The sequence below is a fragment of the Neovison vison genome, chromosome 8 (assembly GCF_020171115.1).
Source record: "Neovison vison isolate M4711 chromosome 8, ASM_NN_V1, whole genome shotgun sequence".
NCBI lineage: Eukaryota > Metazoa > Chordata > Mammalia > Carnivora > Mustelidae > Neogale > Neogale vison.
In genome coordinates this window covers 84,259,114-84,279,001 of record NC_058098.1, presented here as the reverse complement: position 1 = coordinate 84,279,001, position 19,888 = coordinate 84,259,114, and the positions used below count along the sequence as shown (strand labels likewise).

General features: G+C 43.6%; 1 protein-coding gene across 4 annotated transcripts in view; it reads right to left on the bottom strand.

Moving 5' to 3' along the window:
- Positions 1–11,264: 11,264 nt before the first annotated feature.
- B3GNT2 (UDP-GlcNAc:betaGal beta-1,3-N-acetylglucosaminyltransferase 2) overlaps positions 11,265–19,888 on the bottom strand; it is a 65,847-nt gene continuing 57,223 nt past the window's right edge. For 3 of the 4 annotated variants that reach the window (XM_044264051.1, XM_044264052.1, XM_044264050.1), the window contains exon 2: positions 11,265–13,804. In XM_044264051.1, the coding sequence (XP_044119986.1) occupies positions 12,602–13,795 (1,194 nt within the window). In that variant the 5' untranslated portion in view covers positions 13,796–13,804 and the 3' untranslated portion in view covers positions 11,265–12,601. Of the gene's footprint in view, positions 13,805–19,551; positions 19,689–19,888 lie in introns of those variants that run through there. The other variant, XM_044264049.1, reaches the window with a different exon arrangement.

Genomic DNA, 19,888 nt, shown 5'->3' with positions numbered 1-19,888 from the left:
CCTTGGGCTTTTGAGTCAGAGATCCCAGGCATAAATGCTGGCTCCTCACTTGCCAGTTGTGTGCACTTGGGCTGACATAAATTCTCAGGCTTCACTTTTCTCACTGGCAAACTGGAGAAAGAAACCGGGACTGGGAGAGGTGGACTGCAGTGGTCAGACTCACAAAGCGGCCCCCTCTACCGCTGAGTGGCTGACACACAGACAGACCCCCAACACTTCCCCCAGTGAGGGACGCAGGTCCCACTTCCCCACATCTGCCACACCAAGAGCATTTTTTAAAGAAGGATCCCATGACTATGAAAGCAGGGAATTGTCCTTTGGCTGTTCCGACCTTTGCAGCTGTGCTGCTGGGCCCCAGCTTGCTCAGGCCCAGGAGAATCCTGGGCAGCTTTGAGCACAGAACTTTCTAATGAGCATCCACCCGCCTTCCCTCTCACAGCTGGGCCAGGTTATTCACTACCCCCGCTATGGAGGTGCCAGGGTCTGGACACAGGCTCTCCTTCCCTTGACCGTAGGACCCCACACATAAAGGACCCACACCCCACACTCAGGTTGCACGGTCAGCTAAGCACCTCCCCCTGCCCAATCTTTTCCCCCACCACCAGCCTCTCCTCCCAAGAAACAGGATTTTACATGTGCAAAAACACACACAGGCACACCATCTCCCTTTGTTGTTGTTGGCCCTTCATGTGTCACCAGAGCGAACACAAACAGAACCTATTAACCTGAACCTGAAAGAGAAGCTATACACTTGTCCAGGGATCTCCAGACCTATACTGAATACACTCTGGGAGAAAGGAAGGACTACCCTGCTTCCCGAGTTTTTCTGCCCAAATTCTTGGTACTAAGACAAGTCTATCAACTCTCATCCCCAGCTGCCTACTGGGGAAGAATCTGGAGGCACTCGTGGCTCAACCTAAAACTCAGGGAAGGAGCGAGGCCGTCATGGTATCAGCCAGGACCAAGAGAACCAACTCCAGCAAACCTGAGCAAAAGAGGGGATGTCTTGGCTCACATGGCCAGTGAGGCAGGGGTGGCGCTGGATCCAGGGCTCCACGCTCCCAGGGGTCACCTTTGCTGTCTCTACTTCCCCCTTTCTGCACACACACGTTCCCTTATTCTTTGGCCAATGTGAAACTTGGTGCAGATAGTCAGGGAACTGGCAGGGTAACTTTGTCAGCCCCATTTAGCAACCCCAAGAAAAAGCAGCTCCTCTCTCCTAGCCCCAGGGGACTCCAACAGGCCCTGTTCAGTCACGTGGCCAGCCCTCCAGTCCTGGAGCTAGGACAGAGGAAAGTATTCTGGGCAGGCAAAAATAGTAGCTACAACAGTCCTCTACATGGCAGCTGTTTTCAAACATGAGAAACTTCTCCTCTCTGAGTAAAAATAGAGCCTAAATGCTCTAAAGTAGAGGAAGAGTCTGGGAGGCCAAGAAAGCTGCCAAGAACAGCCGTTCTGTAAATAAAGCACTGTGTGCTAGAGTAGGACAAGGGACCTCCTGAAAAGCAATTGGTAACAGGCTGTCCTTGGGCACCCTGGCATCTCCTGATCATGCCCATGTAGAAGGAACAAGGTTCCTTGAAGGTGGGCAGCCTTGCCCAGTGTGGGAAGAAAGGGCAGAGCTCTCCCACATCTCTCCCACATGCTCTCTCCACCCTGACCTGACTCTCCTCCTCTAGTGTGACCCCTCAAGGTTGCTCAGTGTTGCAACCCACCCCCTCACCAGAGAAAACTCCACACTCCCTATAGGAGGAGGTCCACCTCTGGCCCATTCCAGGTCCACAAGGAGAGTGACTATGGTCCTCAGATTCTGGTCCAGACTCCCACCACAAGGGATATGGGACAGCCACCCCTGCAACTATGATTACTTCCGAAATAAACACATTTTTGGGGCGTCTGAGTGGCACAGTTGATAAAGCGTCTGACTCAGGGTTTTGGCTCAGGTCGTAATTTCAGGGTCGTGAGATTGAGCCCTGTGGTCGGCTCTGTGCTCAGCCCAGAGTCTGCTTGAAATTCTCTCTCCCTCTCCTTCTGCCCCACCTGCTCACACTCTGTATCTCAAATAAATAAATCTTTAAAAAAATATAAACACATTCTTCAAAGACAGATGAGCCTTTCCTCCTATCAGCCCAGGGGCTTTGCCCCTACCCTTCAGTAATGGTAGGCTCTTGCCCCACCCTGATCCCCACGTGCTGAGGAGCATTCAGCTCTCTTTCTTAAAAATTTGGATTTTGGGGGTGCCTGGGTGACTCAGTGGGTTAAACCCCTGCCTTCGGCTCAGGTCATGATCTCAGGGTCCTGGGATCGAGCCCCACATGGGGCTCTCTGCTCAGCAGGGAACCTGCTTTCCCCTCTCTCTCTACCTGCCTCTCTGCCTACTTGTGATCTCTCTCTCTCTCTCTGTGTCAAATAAATAAATAAATCTTTTAAAAATTTTGGATTATTTTTTTTAAGATTTATTTGTTTGTGTTAGAGAGAGCGAGTATGAGAGGGAGAGGAGAATCAGATTTCACGTTGAACACAGAGCCCGAAGCCAGGCTCAATCTCACGGCTCCTGAGCCCAAACTGAGAGTCAGACACTTAACCAACTGAGCCCTCGTGGCACCCCAAAGCTTCAGATATTCTGAATGAGAGTGCCAACAGCACTGTAGGAAGTGACCAATGAGAGGTGGATCAGCATGGGATGAAGACAATAATGAAGGAACAGTAAAAGTAGTCAACACCAGAGGAGGAAAACCAGAGAAAGAACAGGGACAGAGGGAGCAACAGTGGTGATGAAAAAAAGCAACAGCCACCACTCACTGAGCACTTACTATGTGCCAGGCTCTGCGGCACTTCACAAGCGTGAACTCATTTATTTATTTGTACATTTTAAATGTACAAACTTTTAAATGTACAAATGTTTCCCGAGATATTTTTTAACTACAAAGATAAAGACCGTAACTTCCAGAGGAGAAACCTGGTGAACATGTGGAAAATTACCAGGATTAGGACATTACGGCACCAGAAACCCCCAACATGATGCACTGAGGACAAAACATCACTTCTGTTGTCTTCTTGCCCAAAATACACAACCTCATTCTGATTGTGAGAAAATATCAAACAAACCCAAATTGAGGGACATTCAACTATTCAAAAGTATTAAAGTCATAAAAGGCAAGGAAATGTGAGGAAACTGCAACGGGTTGGAGGAGTCCAAGGAAAAATAACTTCTTGCCATGTGGGACCTTGAACAGGATTCTGGAACAGAAAATAGTGTAGACAACGGAATGTTGATTTCCTGTTGTTGGTTCATCCAGGGCTGACTGTGACCATTGCAACACAGTTAGGGGAAGTTCGCTGGGGGAAGATGGGTACTCTTTATACTACAACTTCTCTGGAAGTCAAAAATGAAGTCAAAATTTTAAAATGTTTAATTATTTTTGAATGTAAACTTTTCTAAGTGTGAGATTTCTCCAAACACATCATCCCCCCTCAGAAGAGTAACGTTAGTGGACTGGTCTACCAGGTGTGAAAAATGCCAAGACCTTGGATAAGGCAGAGAGTATTTTTGTCTTCCGTATTGTCAGAAATTTATCACGGCTAGGATTTTACAGCTTTAAAAGCCCCTATTTGTTAAGCGGGTCCTCAGGTGCAAGGACTGTACCAGCACCTGTTTCGAGAAGCATGTCTGCAGTTTCTGGAGGTGTGACCGCAAGACGGCTGCCTACGATGAGACGCTCCTCCCCAGCCTCGTGCACCAACAGGCTCACAATGAGGTTGTTCTGCATCTTCTGTCTTGTTATTCAACCCAGCAGGACGCGGGGAGTGAGAAAGTTCTCAGCTTTCTTGACAGTGCATCACAGCCCTCCTTCTTCATTCCTTCCATGGTGACTCACTTTTGGAGGCTTTCACAATCAAATAAATAAAGGCATTTCCCACCAATTTTAAGCTGGACAACATCATCCGTCAACGTCCCCCAGTCGTTTCTCATATCCCACAGAGGAAAACTCAGTGTGACATTACTGCTGTCTAAGCAGTTGGCATCTGCCTACATTCGATTATCTTCTTTACCTTTCTCTGTGCTTCTCTGGGTTTCTCCCATCTCACCAAACCAGGAGGGCAACAGCAGATCAGAGACTGCTGCTAGAATCCTTAGGCCTGGCCTTCAGGCTGACTGCAGCTCCAGGGGCAGGCACATTAGTCCCCAAGTTTCCAATGAGCAAAACAGGTGGTACTTGCACCTTGTCACTATGCAGGACCTTGGCACCTGTCATCTGGCTGCTGGGTCGCTGCCCAGTTAGGTCTCCTGCTAGGTCCTTGCATGCCTGCCCCTTGGCTGTCTTTATGCTGAGCCAGCCAAGTTCTGTTTTCATTCCCTTCTGTCCACCCCACACCTCATTCTTGTGCCACATTTTGCAAGGAGGTGGGACAAGTGGAGAAAGGAATTCTGACCCTAGTGCCTTGAATCCTAGAACAAGAGGAGGCAGAGCCCAGGGGGCTACTGATTTGAAGGAGGTGAGGGCTGGGCCTTCCTCCAGTGTCCAAGGACATTTTGGGTGGGGCCAAATGAGGCTGGGAGGGCTTGATCACTTCCCACCCACCCAGGAATTTCTGGCAGCGAAAGGGGTGCATCCTGGGCAAGGTCAGCTATCTGTGAATGATACCCAGAGTCCCCTTCCAAGGTCACCTCTCTGGCTACTGAGCTTTGCACAAAGGGCTGCACGAAGCCCAAGGCAGAAGAAAACAGCTCTGGCCCAGGCCCTTCCAGACTGCTTCCAGTTGTCGCCACCAGCAGATTAACAGAGATGATAAGGGTTGCCATGTCTCACAGCACAGAGGTGAGAGTATCGAGGGCAGGAGGTCAATGTTACAGAGGTCAGGAAAGACGAGAAACAGGGCTGGAGCCTCCTGGCCCAGTTCAGGAGAACAGGCAGTTGGAAATGCTGGCCTCTGCCCCCTACCTTGAAATGACAATAAAGGGATATAAAAATGAAGAAACCCAAGACAGCCCCGGCAACAAGGATGCTACCATCAACAGAAAGATGGGAAATATATGCAATTGTATTACTGGACAAACTGGATAAGGACCAGAACATGAATGAGAGAACACTGCAAGGATATGGATTGGCCTTCCCAGGGGAGCCCCACGAAGGCTCCCCGCTTGGAGGAGGCACTGGGGATGACTTACTGGGGGCCTGGCTGCACGGCAGCTGCACCAACCCTTCCAAACATACATGCGCACACGCACACACACATAAGGGGGTGATCATGAACGCAGCGCTCACATGCCAAGAAATGTTTCCTAAACTGAGCAGACATAATGTTCAGGTTGGGAGGAGAAGCTGGGTAGAACACACTGAAATAGACTCAAAGCAAAAAGGAGAAAAGGCAGCTCCAGCATCTGGGGTCCAGTCTACCAGCTCAATCCCTGCAAGGGTATGGGCCTATACAAGACACAGCTCATATAGACGTGCACTCAGCCTTCCAGTTCAGGCAAGTAGTCTTTGGGGCCAAGAGCCTTGAAAAGAAACCCTCCCCAGGAGCTTATACAAGTCAGTTCAGTACATTCATTCACAGAAATGGCCAAGGATCACTTAGTTTTCTCTTCCATGAAAATTAAAGTGAAAAAGAGGCGCCTGTGTGGCTCAGTTGGTTAAGAGTCCACTCCGGTCCTGGGATTGAGCTCAAGGTCAGGCTCCCTGCTTAGCGGGGAGTGTGCTCCTTCTGCCCCACCGCCGCCCCGCTCTGTTCTTTCTCTCTCCCCCAAATAAATAATATCTCTAAAAAAAATTAAGATGAAAAACAGCATAACTAAGGCCTGAGATGCTTCATTAAGAATTATCAAAATGAAACAGAGCTAAATCATCTAAGTCACTGCATCCACAAAGAACAGGCTGCTATGGAAAGAAGAGTAATAAAAGAACAAGATAGTGTTTGGGAAATTAAAAAAGAAAAAAGGTGGCCAAAATAATTTCTGTAGAGGGTTAAGCAAAAGAATGGTTAAGACTGGAAACGAATTCTTCTTTCTTTCTGCTGCAGAACGCTTTATTGTTTCCACTTGGCCCAGGCTTGGGAGAGGGCTCCAGGGTGGATAAAAGCTGCCTCATGGCTGCTGGGACCAGCTGGGTGGGAGGGACGCCAGTGGGGCCCCTCAAAGGCTGCTGGGGTCCTCCTCATGTTGGAGTGTGAGCCTCTCCCCAAGATCCTCGCCCAGCCCAGCCTGGGGGGCCAGCCGGCCTGTGGAGGTGAGTTAGGGCACGGCACAGCTTGATCGCCTTCTCATTGTGGTTCTCCAGCATGTCCCAGAGATGGGGCCTGTGTGCGCAGAATCCAGGGTGTGTAGATCCAGACCGGTGGGGCTCTGGCTCCTCTCCAGAACTGGGACGACATCCGTGGCATCCAGGGTCTTACCGCACTCCTCTTGGGACCGCTTCCGCACGTCCCAGGAAAGGACACAGACTCTTCGCCGATTTCACATCTTCAAGAGACCCTCAGCACCCTCGTGCTCCTCCCCGCCCCACCGCTAGCACGCGGAGGAAGTGGCCCGGGGACCTCCAGAGGCACATTGTCGAGGTCAACGTAGAAACCGAGAGAGAAGCAGGTGCAGGAGGCCTGCCAAGGCCTGCCGAGCATGGGGTGGGGGTGGGGGGTGGACAGCGGCCTCCACGTACCTCAGTGGAATAATTCTGAGGAAACTGGGAGCTCACATCTGACAGATAATAAGGAGCTAAACTCAAAATAGCGAGTTGGTTGGTCCTGGAGGCAGAGGATGGCCAAGATGGCTTCAAAGGTTGTCACTGAGAAAAAGTTTGGAAGGGGGTCGGAGGCTGGTAGAAGGGAGTCCCTGGGTCTGTTCTCTCCAAACACTACTGAAGCAAGAGACAGACTTCACAGGACCTCAGAGCACACTGTCGAAAACCAAATTATTTTTGTATTTGGATTGCAGTGCAAGTTACAGCACATTCTAATTGACCAAAAATCATTGTATACTCAGAATGGGTCACTATCTTGGTGGGAAAATTATTCCTCAATAAAGTGGTTATAAAACAATAGCCCAGCCCCCTCAGCCTTAAGAGGGATCATTCTGGGGCATGTTTGACACTGTTCTCAAGAGTGAGCTGGGCTCACCTGGGCTGAGCTCCAGCTCTGTGGAGGCAGTTGGCTGCCTTCCTTCCCAACATCACCTCCTCACCTAACCATGTACCCAAGAAACTACTTATAGTAGAATCCTTCTCTTAAGGTCTTTTTCTGGAAGAACCCAAACCAAGGGCAGAGTATTTTTTCATTTTGCTTCAAGTTAAAGAGCAGATGGTCAAGCTGGTGCCAGAATCAGGGTTACTGATGACATTTCAATAGAATGAATGGTCAAGAAAAGCAGTCTGGGGAAGGGCTTCGTGGTGAACAGGAAGGGAATGTTAGTTGAAGACAGGCCAGGAAAAGACATATCATGGATGGTAGGTCACCAGGGCAATGAGAAGCCCTTGCTAGCACTCCGGATGCAATTTCTTCATGTGGCTTACTGCTTGAGTAGGATGAAGACGATAGCATTCCCCTGATGTAGAGCAGCTTGTCCAGAAGCCATGAGCACCATGGTCCAACTGCCCGGCCTCTGACTTAGAAATAAGCCCTTGGATTACAATCAAATTAAAAACTCTTATTTTTGTTGCTTCAGAGCAATTAAACCTCCCCTTTTGCAACACTAGGCAGGAAGAAAGCAACTGCCAAAGCTTGAAAGTCACCATGGTTTTTTGGGTGGAAACTGCTAAGCAGGGTAAGTCACACAGACAACTGAGAGAAGCAGGAAATATTCCTCAACAGGACTCTATTTCTTCAATTTAAGAGCTTTTAAATTTTTCATATATATGCATGTCACACACACACTGATGCTGTATTTCAATTATTCTAAGATGTACTATTTCATTTTAATATCTCTGCAATTGAGGCATAACATATAATATATATCATATTGAACTTTTAATGGTAAATAAAATATTACATCTTAAAATTAATAATTCATATACAATGTGGCAAGATTTTTTTGGCTCCTTAAATATTAGAAATGCCCTTGGCCTCTACCTTTCCAAAGCATTAAAATCTGAATGAATCTGGACAAATACTTCAATTTTGCAGATTTACTGTTAACTCTAACAAGGTGAAGTTCAGCTTCAAGATTACTTGGCAGATGTCCCTAGCATTTAAAAAAATATAACCAATATACAATTAACATTAAGGAAAAACCAAATTTATCCAATAATCACAGCCCAGAGCATGAAGCATGTTTCATCTATTCCAAACAAGAATTTTTACTTCAACAGACATTTTTCTTAAGAAGGCAAATCACATTGAATTAACATTTGGCCCAAGTAAAGGCTTGATTCATTTTCCTAGAAGTGAGAATAAGTCATCCTTTGCCTTAATAAATTCATTTTCAAGGGCACCTGGTCATTAAGCAGCAGGCTTTGGCTCAGGTCATCATCAGTGGGTCCTGGGATCAAGCCCTAGATCAGGCTCCCTCTCCCTCTGCTTATATTCCCTTTCTCGCTGTCTGTCAAATAAACAAATAAAATCTTTAAATAAGTAAATAAATGCATTTTCCCCTATCTGCATTGGAGGGGACCAAGACCACCCAGAACACCAAATATTCTAGACCACTGTCAATCACAGGTGGCAGGAGATGGCCACACTTGCGGAGGCTTTTAAATTTGAATTCAACTTCCAGGGGATGCTAAGTATTCCCTCAACCTCTTGACCTTTCTTTCCATTCTCCCTTGACCAAAATTAAGAAAGGAAACCAAGGTCAAGGATGTCTCTTTCATCCTTTTCCTCTTAACATCTGCCTGGGTTTATGAAAATTTAAGACCCGGCAATGTTCATTCGCCCTGACCTTCAAACTTAAAATCAGTATTTGGGAGTAGCAGAGCAAAAGGTCCAAATGTGTTTCTGCTGAAGCCTCAATTGAGCAGTTCTTAATGAATTAGACTGTGATGCTTACATCCATGAAGTGGAGGCTCAGGGGAGAACCCATCTCATAGACATCAAGAGAGGGCTTCATAGTCTTAAAGATCAGTTGATAACCATAATGGAGTCCAATGTACATGGAAAGCTTTAAATTCAATATATTCCATCGTTAAAAAGGACATGAACCCCAAAATGGACATAGATTAGGACAGTACAGTTTTTAAGATGCTCCTTTAGAGACAAGAATATACAATGGGGAAAAGATAGTCTCTTCAACAAATGGTGCTGGGAAAACCAGACAGCTACATGCAACAGAATGAAACTGGACCACTTTCTTACACCAGACATAAAAATAAATGCAAAATGAATTAAAGACCTATATGTGAGACCTGAAACCATACAAATCCTTGAAGAAAACCTTGGCAGTAATTTCTCTGACATCTTCTTTGACCATAGCAACATTTTTCTAATAGGTCTCCAGAGGCAAGGGAAAGAAAAGCAAAAACAAACTATAGGGACCTGCACCAAAATAAGCTTTTGCACAGTGAAGAAAATCATCAACAAAACGATAAAGACAACCCACTGGATAGGAGAAAATATTTGCACTATATCCAGTAAGGGATTAGTACCCAAAATATATAAAGAATGTCTACAACAACAAAAAAACAAAACCAAAAACTCACAAAAAATCTAATCCAATTAAAAAAATGCACAGAAGACATGAATGGACATTTTTCCAAAGAAGATTTACAGATAGTCAACAGACATATGAAAAGATGCTCAGCATCACTAATCATCAGGGAAATGCAAATCAAAACTATAAGAGATGGGCACCTGGGTGGCTCAGTGGGTTAAGCCACTGCCTTCGGCTCAGGTCATGATCTCAGGGTCCTGGGATCAAGCCTCACATCAGGCTCTCTGCTCAGCAGGGAGCCTGCTTCCCCCTCTCTCTCTGCCTACTTGTGATCTTTCTCCCTGTCAAACAAATAAAATCTTAAAAAAAAAAAAAAAAAAAAAACTAAAAGAGATCACCTCACACCTACCAGAATGGCTAGAATCAAAATGACAAAAAGTAACAACCGAGGATGTAGAGAAAAAAGAACCTTCATGTACCACTGATGAGAATGCAAACTGGTGCAGCCACTGTGGAAAACAGTATGGAAGTTCCTCAAAAAATTTCAAATACAAATACCATACAATCCAGTAATTCCACTACTAGTATTTACCCACAAAAAAACAAAAACACTAATTTGAAAAGATCTATGTACCTCTGTGTTTACTGCAGTACTATTTACAATAGCCAAGATGGAAGTAACTCAAGTGTCAGTGCATAGATGAATGGTAAAGATGTGGTAAGTACACACAATGGAATATTACCCAACCATAAAATAGAATGAGATCTTGCCATTTGTGACAAAATGATTGAACCTAGAGAGTATTACAGTAAGTGAAATAAGTCAAACAAAGACAAATACCATATGACTTCACTTATATGCACATTCTAAAAAAAAAAATGAATAAACAAAATGCAGAAACAGACCCAGAGAACAAACTGATGGCTGTTGGAGGGAAGAAGGTGGGAGGATGGGCAAGATGGGGGAAGGAGAGAAGGAGATACAGGTTTCCAATTATGGAATGAATAAAATCCACAGAGATAAAAGGTATAGCATAGGGAGTACAATCCATGATATAATAATAGTGTTGTACAGTTGACAGATGGCAGCTATACTTGTGATGAGCCCAGCATAATGTATGGAGAAGTTTAATCACTATGTTGTACACCTAAAACTTACGTGACATTGTATGTCAACTATACCCCCCAAAATTTTTAAAGGTGCTGCTTTATTTCCAATTACATTTTCTTTTTTTTTTTCTTTCAACATTTTATTTATTTATTTGACAGAGAGAGAGAGAGAGAGAGAGATCACAAGTAGGCAGAGAGGCAGGCAGAGAGAGAGGAGGAAGCAGGCTCCCCGCGGAGCAGAGAGCCCGATGCGGGGCTTGATCCCAGAACCCCGGGATCATGACCTGAGCCGAAGGCAGAGGCTTAATGCACTGAGCCACCCAGGCGCCCCTCCAATTACATTTTCTACTCACCACAAATGGAAGCATAAATAAATATTTATATTCCTCTAAAGACTCTAGATGGGAAGTACTTTTAATTTTAAAGGCAAAGACAGAGAACCCACTGAGACAGAGAAAAAGTTATAGGTCAGTGCTACTGTAATAGTTTCGGGGCAGAGGGAACGGTCTCTTTTGGGAAAACGTAATCAAATACAGGAAACAAAAAGAAATCATAGATTATTACACATTACACATGAAAATTAAAAATACAGTGACTTTATTTCCATCCTCTTACAGTCTCCAGTATCACATGTCGTAATAAGCATCATCTCTATAAACACAAAAATATTTCAATAAAGCATGTTACAAGATAGTATATGTAAGCAACAGTTTGGCAGAATTTAATCAACTCTAGTAGTTTGTAGCCCCTCTCCCCCACAAAAAAGCCCAGTTTTAAAATTCAAAAGTAACAGTTAGCTTTATTTAACATATGTTACACCTTAGCACTTAAAATACCATGCTCTAGTTAAATATTTCATCAACAACACTGTATACAAATAAAATATTACACAAAATATATTTAAGAAAATGTTTTGGTCTTTGATCTGAACAATAAATAAAAACACAGGCACTTCTACACTGAGACAGGGAAGCAGTCACTACTCAGAATAATTTTGTGTAAGCGGCATGTGAAAATATGGCAAAAATAGAATCCTGGAGTTTTAAACTGACAATCCACTCATGAGAAGGTCTGCAGTTTCCATCTTTTCACTTAAAGTTCAGAAATGACATACGCTTTCCTGGTTCACACTGAAAAATCATAAGCACAATATGTTTGCCAGAGTCCATTCAATTTTCAGTTGACCGTTACAGAATCCTACTCATTACCGTCAAACAATAAAATCTGAGAACTATCATGATACCACCCATCAAAACAAATACAAGAGCAGTTAAACTTTCTCCTTATTATGGCCCAAAGACCATAACAAGGTAAAGCGGATAAATGTCACACAGTGATTCTAATTCTTCAAAATTAACTGTCCTTAACACAAGAAAATACTGTTGGGGTGGTGGAAAATTTTGACAGAGGTTAATTTTTCTAGGCAATTTAAAAAATTCATCCAAATTTCATGAAAATAAATGGAGTTCCAGTCAACAAAAACCGCTAGATCACATACAACAAAGTCTTTGTAGCCAAGATGTTTGTTTATAAACATCTAAATTGCAGATAATTCACTCATTATAATGGAAAGTTGGGATATGATCATATGAGGGTAAAAAACAAATAACCTAAAATAATCAAATTCCAGAAGCTTATGATTTCAGATGAGAAGGGAGGCAAATTAGAAAATAATGGCCATTAGCCATAGGAAGGATCAGAACCAATCGTCCCACTACATCCTCCATAAAAAAAATTATAACCTGCTTTCCCTCTTCAGAAAGTACCACACTGGAGGGCTGAGAGGCCCTCAAATGGATACTACTAATAAAGGCAATTTTGATGGTTTAACATAGAAGTTACCCCTAATGTGAAAGAACACAACATGGGAACTATTCAAGATAGGTCTTTCTAGGCAAAATTTAGTCTGTATACATTTCAGCAATTTAAATGAGCATTTTGCAACCGAGACCAAATATCAATCATCTCTTGAGGTTTTCTACTATGTACTAACATTAAATCTACATAGGAACAAATGTTATTCTTGTTTTTCTCTTCTATATCAAATGTCTTGAAGCCTTTATGTTTCTCTGGAACGAGGCCGAGCTTCTGAAGGCACATTCCAGTATAAACATCATCAATGGGGTAGAGAAGGACCTGGTCAGTTATATTGTACAGCCTCAGGGCCAGGTGGCCAGAGTAAAGGAAGCCGCCTCCCCCCGCATAAGGCGGATAGACGCCAGTGTAAACAACTTCTGGGATGTAGTACTTCAGTTTCTTATCCCGATGAGGTCCAGCATTGTGAATCACATCACCTATAAACAAATCTTTGGCTTTGTTCTTGGGTAAGCTATTCAAGTAATTCAGGATGTGATGGGTGTTCACAAAAACATCGTCATCACCCTTAAAAACAAACTCGGCATTTGGGCAAGAAGTGCTCACCCACCTGAGAAAGAGCACTTCTTTCAAGGACAGGTTGAAGAAAGTGTCTCTGTAGTTCCACATAAGAATGTCTTGGTGCTTCTCACTCTCAAATTTCAGCATGTCAGACAGGTCTGGGTGGTTGTCCTCCGGCGGGGTCTGACCCAGTAAGAAGACTCTCACTACCGTCTGGTTCCCCACATTGGTTTCTCTGCCCCAAGATTCCCGAATTGCTTGCCTTCTAGCAAAATGTGGGATGAGGGACTTTATCGCCAGTAATAAGAAGGGTTTCTTTGCACATTTATCTGGTTGATCTATAAGTAGTGAATAATTTCGACATCTCAAATACAGCAGAAAGTCTTTAAATCTGTCTGGCAAATTGCTGAAACCTGAAACTACTGACATGACCCTGAGGTCAGGTTCACAAAAATTTAGATGGCTTATGTTGGAAAACCCGTACACGTCCCCTGTCTGGTTGGCCAATGTGTTCAAGATGGGATTGTACCGCCTGTTCAGCTTTTCTTGCTCTCTGTTCCAGTAGGCCACAGGGGGGTCTGAGATCTTCCAGAACTTTTCTTTGGGAATTATTACTTCCCCCTTTCCATTTTTTTCCTGGCTGCTACTTTTGGAGACTTCCACGATCAAATAAATGAAGACATTAACCATCATCAGGATACCCAACAATTTTATTCTTCGACGTCCAACACTCATTTCTCATATCTGTAATAAAAAGGAGCACTGTATTAATTAGGTAATTATTAGTTTGCAATTGTGGACATATGTCACTTGACTTTTTGTCTTTATCTTCTCTGGAATAGTGGTTTAGAACCCAGATTCTAGACCTGTACTGCCTAGGTTCAAATCATGGCCCTACCATTCTAGCTCTGTGACTGTGGGAAAGTTGTGTAGCTAATGTCTCAGTTGATAGGAAGTCTCATCTATAAAATGGGGACAATAACCCACTTCACAGGATGGTTGTAAGGGCGCTACAATTTTATATGTAAAGATTTGGAAACAGTGGCTGGTCCATAGCAAGGAGTACATAAGTGACTGTAAATAGTGTGTAAGATACCTGAGGGCAAAGACACACATCTACTAAAAACTTCACAGGTGTCCAACTTCCTTGCTTATAACAACAACATACAAATCAGTGTGTTGCAAACTGATTTGCTCACAATTTATAGCAAATACATTTTATATTGTGACCCAGTACACACATGTATTTATAGGTGCATTGCAATGTATGAGTTGCCATGTGATTCACAAAATTCTCCATTTCCTTCTATTTCATTTTTTAGAAAATGGTGGTCCCCACCCTGAATTGTTTCTCAACCCACCATTTGACAGATGAAAACAAGTCAAGGGAGAAAGATTAACATGCTTGCCCAGGGTTGCAGGGTTACTAAGTGGAAGAGACACTAACCTTATTAATTATTCAGAAAATGGTAAGACTCATACCAGCTTTAACTGACTGGCCCAAAACTGAGAAGGACTGAAATACCATCAAGAGAGGAATGGATTAACAAACCATGGTATATTCATACAGTGGAATAACCCTCAGCAATAAAAAGGAAATGACTTCTACTAGCAGCAATACCACAACACTGTGCATGAAGGACAGACCTCGGGGAGGGGGGGCCTGGTTGGCTCAGTCACAAGAGCCCTGAGTTTGAGCCCAAGCTGGGTATAGGATTACTTCAAACAAAGAAACAAATAAGTATTTATAAAAGAATAAGGAGAAGGAGAAGTAGACCACCACCTCAGGGCAGCCGAGTGGTTCAGTGCGTTAAGAGTTTCCCCCAGGGTCCTGGGATGGAGCCCCACAGCAGGCTTCCTGCTCACCAGGGAGCCTGCTTCTCCTTCTGCTACTCTCCCACCCCCACCCTCCCCTCATGCTCATGCTCTCTTTCTCTCTCAGATAAATTTAAAAACAAAAGAAGAAGACCTGAAATTCCATTTATGTCAGGTTCAAGAAGACAAGATTAATCTAGGACCTAGAAATGTGAAAATGATAGGGATCGACATTTTGCCTACAGAGGGGCAGGAGGGACCTTTCCAGGGCATAGAAATGTACTGTGTATGTCTTGGCCTGGATGAGGGTTTCATGGATGTATACATTTGTCAAAACTCAAACTACATACTTAAGAGCTCTGCTGTTTATAGCAAAATGAAAAAGGGAAATGAAAATGGCATTTTCGTGAAATATCAAAGGCCAAGAATAGATTCCAGGCTGTGGCCAACAAAAGAAAAGAAGAGAAAGCAACAAACTAGTTTGTGGGGGATACAGCTCCAGAGTTCTAGCACTATAGAGATCGATGACCAACAAGAGGAACCATTTAGATAAGCCTGACATTAAAAGACAACCCAAAAATGTGGGAATGGCAATACACTATAAGGAATTTTCTTATCAGGTTAATTCTACGACTGAGAATCTATACTTAGAATTCCTAAGAACAGGGGCGCTTGGGTGGCTCAGTGGGTTAAAGCCTCTGCCCTTGGCTCAGGTCATGATCTCAGGGTCCTGGGATTGAGCCCTGCGTCGGGCTCTCTGCTCGGCAGGGAGCCTACTTCCCTCTCTCTCTGCCTACTTGTGATCTCTCTCTCTCTGTCAAAAAATAAATAAAATTTAAAAAAAAAAAAAAAAGAATTCCTAAGAACGGTTGCATTCCAGGCATGGTGTAGTATCCTCCTTGATATGGTAAATCTATGAAGTAGGTGTTATTACTTTAATTCTCGTTTTATACTTGAGAAAACAGATTTAAAGAAGTTACTGTTAAGGGCAGAGCTGTGTTCCAAAGCCACCAAGTCAATGAGATTCCAAGGTCACCTAGTCAAATGGTAGCCACTCTCCTCCGACCTCTAGAAACAAAGCTGGGTGCCCATTTTAATTAAGGATAGTGTTTATTATTTCTTTAATATAAGAGGATTTTTAGGTTTACTGGGTTTTAACAAATAGTCCCAAGGTAGAAGTATTTGGCATGCTAAGAATGCTGTAAAGTTATCACACGCCTGACAGCCCAGATTAGATGGGTTGGAATTCACAAATTCTTTTATGTCTCTTAAGATCTGTCTAGTAGATCCCTATCTAGTTGCCTGTGTTTACCACTGCTAAATAGCTTTGGCTATAGACACAGCAGTAAAAGGTGTTTAAAAAAAGAAAAGCCCCATCCCATGCCCTCCCACTCCTAAAGTTTTTGCATAACTAGAAAACATGACAGAGGACAGTTATGTGGGTGCCCTCAGCTCACCCAGTTAGCAGCCCCCATCACCATCCCATTTCTCCCCTCACTTCTCAACCACTACCTATCTCCACCCCTGAAGAAACCCACCACTGAGCCACCAAGAAAGGGTCTATTTTAAAGAAGATATTTATATATTCAGAAAGTAAGCAAGCAGGGGAAAGGCAGGGTGGGTGGAAGGAGAGAGGGAGATGGAGAGGGAGAATCTCAAGCGGACTCTCAAAAGATGGGGCTTCATCTCACAACGCTGAGCTGAAATCAAGAGTTGGACACAACCGAGTGAGCCACCCAGGAGCCCCAAGAAAGGGCCTTCTTAAACTTCCTCCAGAGAAGGCAGTTAAACCCACAAGATATTTCCTACTCCTTAACTCCAGTTTGAAAGGGCCCCAAGGCACACACAACCTGAATAATTCAAACACTCATATCCAAGTCTAGGGTCCGCACCCTCCTTAGGTCAGGCTCCTTTCAAATGAGCTTTTGGGCAAACCTAAGGAATAAACTGAAGGTCTCAGTTCCATACACCTTTGACAACTTAAGCCTTTTTGTTCTAGGCCTTTCTTAGAAGGAGAAGAGAACTCAAATGGACACTCAGAATGTACTTGTACGGGTACTTCATACACGTAAAGAAACAGCCATCTTTTAAGAAAATAAATCATAATTTTAAGGGTTTAGTTTGGGGTTTTTTTGTTTGTTTGTTTGTTTGTTTGTTTTGGCTTCTAGATGTGACAAAATGATTTTCAAAAACAACCAATTCTCTCTAAATTGGGCTAACTCTCCTAAAGCTACAGTAGCTCTTGACTCTGTATCTCTGATCTCTATGTCTTGGGTGCTTCGTGTAAACAGCTTGAAGCGAGGGCAATAAGGAAAAGTATGAGGATGAATGGAGAAAGCCCACAATGAGGAAGATTTGGAAGGTACTCGGGAAAAAACAGCACACACTGTGAAGAGCTAACTACCGAAATTTTCAACTGAGAAAAGGAATATGGCTATCAGCAGACTATTTCTGAAATTTCTACAGTAAGAGAGGTCAGCTTAAGGAAGAAAAGAGGGAAACACAGAACTCTACATAATGAGTTCTGAACCTGTGAGCTGATTTTCCTAGGGGAAGATTCCGGGTGAATAATATGTGAGATGATTCCAGATAAATGAGCTGGTAGTACATTCAGGTTATGGGGCAAGAATCCAACCATAACTGTCTGAAGTGATGGTCTGAGGTTTCTCTCACGGAAAGCACCATTCCTTCTTTTGGGAATCCTTTGAAGAAAACGTTTTCTGGCAAAATTTCCAACTTCATCCATTGCAATTCAGGCTTTTATTTCCATGATCAAGACCCAGCCAGGACTTCCCATCACCTCGGCCAACACAGGGCTCTGTGGGTCTCAAAGGGACACCAACCTCACCTTCCATCTGCCCAAGGATTCCAGACTGCAGAACATTTTCTTGTGCAATTCTCATCTGCATCCCCTCAGGGAAGCTGAAAGGATAGCCCCTTAACAGTGAGAAAAATGGAGGCCCAGAGATGGTTAACTGAGCTGCCTAAATATACCTCATAAATACATGAGGGTGACAAGAAGCAGCTTTCTAGTTCCCAACCCAGGGCTCCTTGGATCTCCTTTTTCTACAAGGCATGGCCACATTCTTGTAACCCGACCCAGGTAGGTCAATAGCAAAGTCTCAAGGGCTGGCTCAAGACTAAAAAACAAAAACCCAAAGCACAGGAAAATACTCTTTGTTAGCTCAAATGGATCCAAGGTATATTTGATCATTACCAAGACTCTCCAAAGAAAGGGAAATGGGAGTGCCAAGAAGCTCCCAGCACCCCTTCTGAGAACGGGCCAGCCTTCCCAGGTCCAAATTCCCAAACATTAAGCTTAGGCTAACTCTCACCACTACTTGCTCAGTGCGTTTCTTCCAACCTGAGACGGAAGGATGGGAAAACCGAGATTCTCAATTATACATTTCCATCTAGTTTAAATGTCGTCTTTTATTTGTGACCTGGGCACGGTTCCTCACATGAGAACTCGGCTTTTGGCAGGCTCCTCCAACAAACCAAAGTTCATGGAAAGGAGGATGAAACAGTGACCCCATAAAAATATCTGTGGGAAAAAGCTCTCTGAATATCTGACTAAATATTCCCATTGCAGACATAAAACCAATACATGTCCTTTTCGAGCAGGAAGTTACATTGCTTAAAAAGAATTTGAGTAAGAAAACTTACCCCAAAGCTGGGGAAGTTGTTATACAACCCTTACTATGAAACACAGAATTTTTATGGTGAGCAAGAGAAAGAGGAGAAAATCCCATATGCAAACAAAGAATAACCTTAGCTTTTCACCTTGTGCCTGGGAGTGAGATCTCCCCACCCCCTATAAGGACTGAACAGTTTTGAAATTTCTGAAACACTTCAGTTAGTTCTGTTTAATGGAAAAGAACTTCCTTCTTTATTTTGCAATTAAAATATTTAGAAAAGTGAGGTAGAAACAGGAAAAATACACTTGTTAGCTGAAAATGGATTACAAAATAGCACAGATGTTATGCTTCAACTATGTGAAAATCCAGATAAAATAACCACACAAAACTAAAGCTGGTTTAATCGGGGTGGTAAGATTGTAGGTTATTTGAACATTCTTTAATGCTGCCTTACCATGTCTGTCCTTGAATAGCCTTGACCACACACACATCTACTGCCTGTGTCATGGCCTCAGTCCCACAGTCACTCCATCACTGTAATGGACCTCACAGGAATCAGAAGAGGCTCTAGGGACAACATCCAACCCTAACCAACCCGACAGCTTTCCTTGAGCCTGTGCTATTTATCTGAAGCCATCTATCAGAAAGGACTATGAACACATATACCTTGTTTTAATAAAAATTGAGATACCTGCCAGGCTCCAGCAATCCCATGAGCAGGTACTCTCAGAGAGGTGATTTAACTTGCCCAAGGCCACACAGCTGATAAATGGCAGAGCCAGGATTCAAACCCAAGCAGCTTAAACCATGCTACAAGTGAACACTACTGCACAGGGTTATGACTAATGGGACATTAGTCTTATTTTCCATGGCTAATCTCCTTTAAAATTATTAAATATTTTAAAGCTTTACATTTATACTTTTGAACCTACAAAACTACCATGAGTCAAAATCAGATATGGGAGGCAGGGTAGTAAATAAGTAAACTTGATTAACGACTATGTATAAGCCAAATTCTGGGCAAAACACCTCACATACCTCATTTTGTTTCCCAATATGCAGTCCATGCAATTCCAGTATTTCATTCAGGGTGACTAGTGTGGGAACCATGGAATGGGATGATCCTAAAAGGTCTCCTCCAATTCTGAAAGTCCTAGAAACACTGAAACAAAATGCTGGCCAGAAAACATTTTAATGTGGCCAGGAGAAGTCATTCTCAAAACTCTGACTCCCGGACATTTACACACACACACACACACACACACACACTCTCTCTCTCTCTCTCTCTCTCTCTCTCTCACACACACACACACACACACACACACAAACTCAGAGCCAAGGAGCTCAGGGAGGTGGCTACCACTGGCTAGTCAGG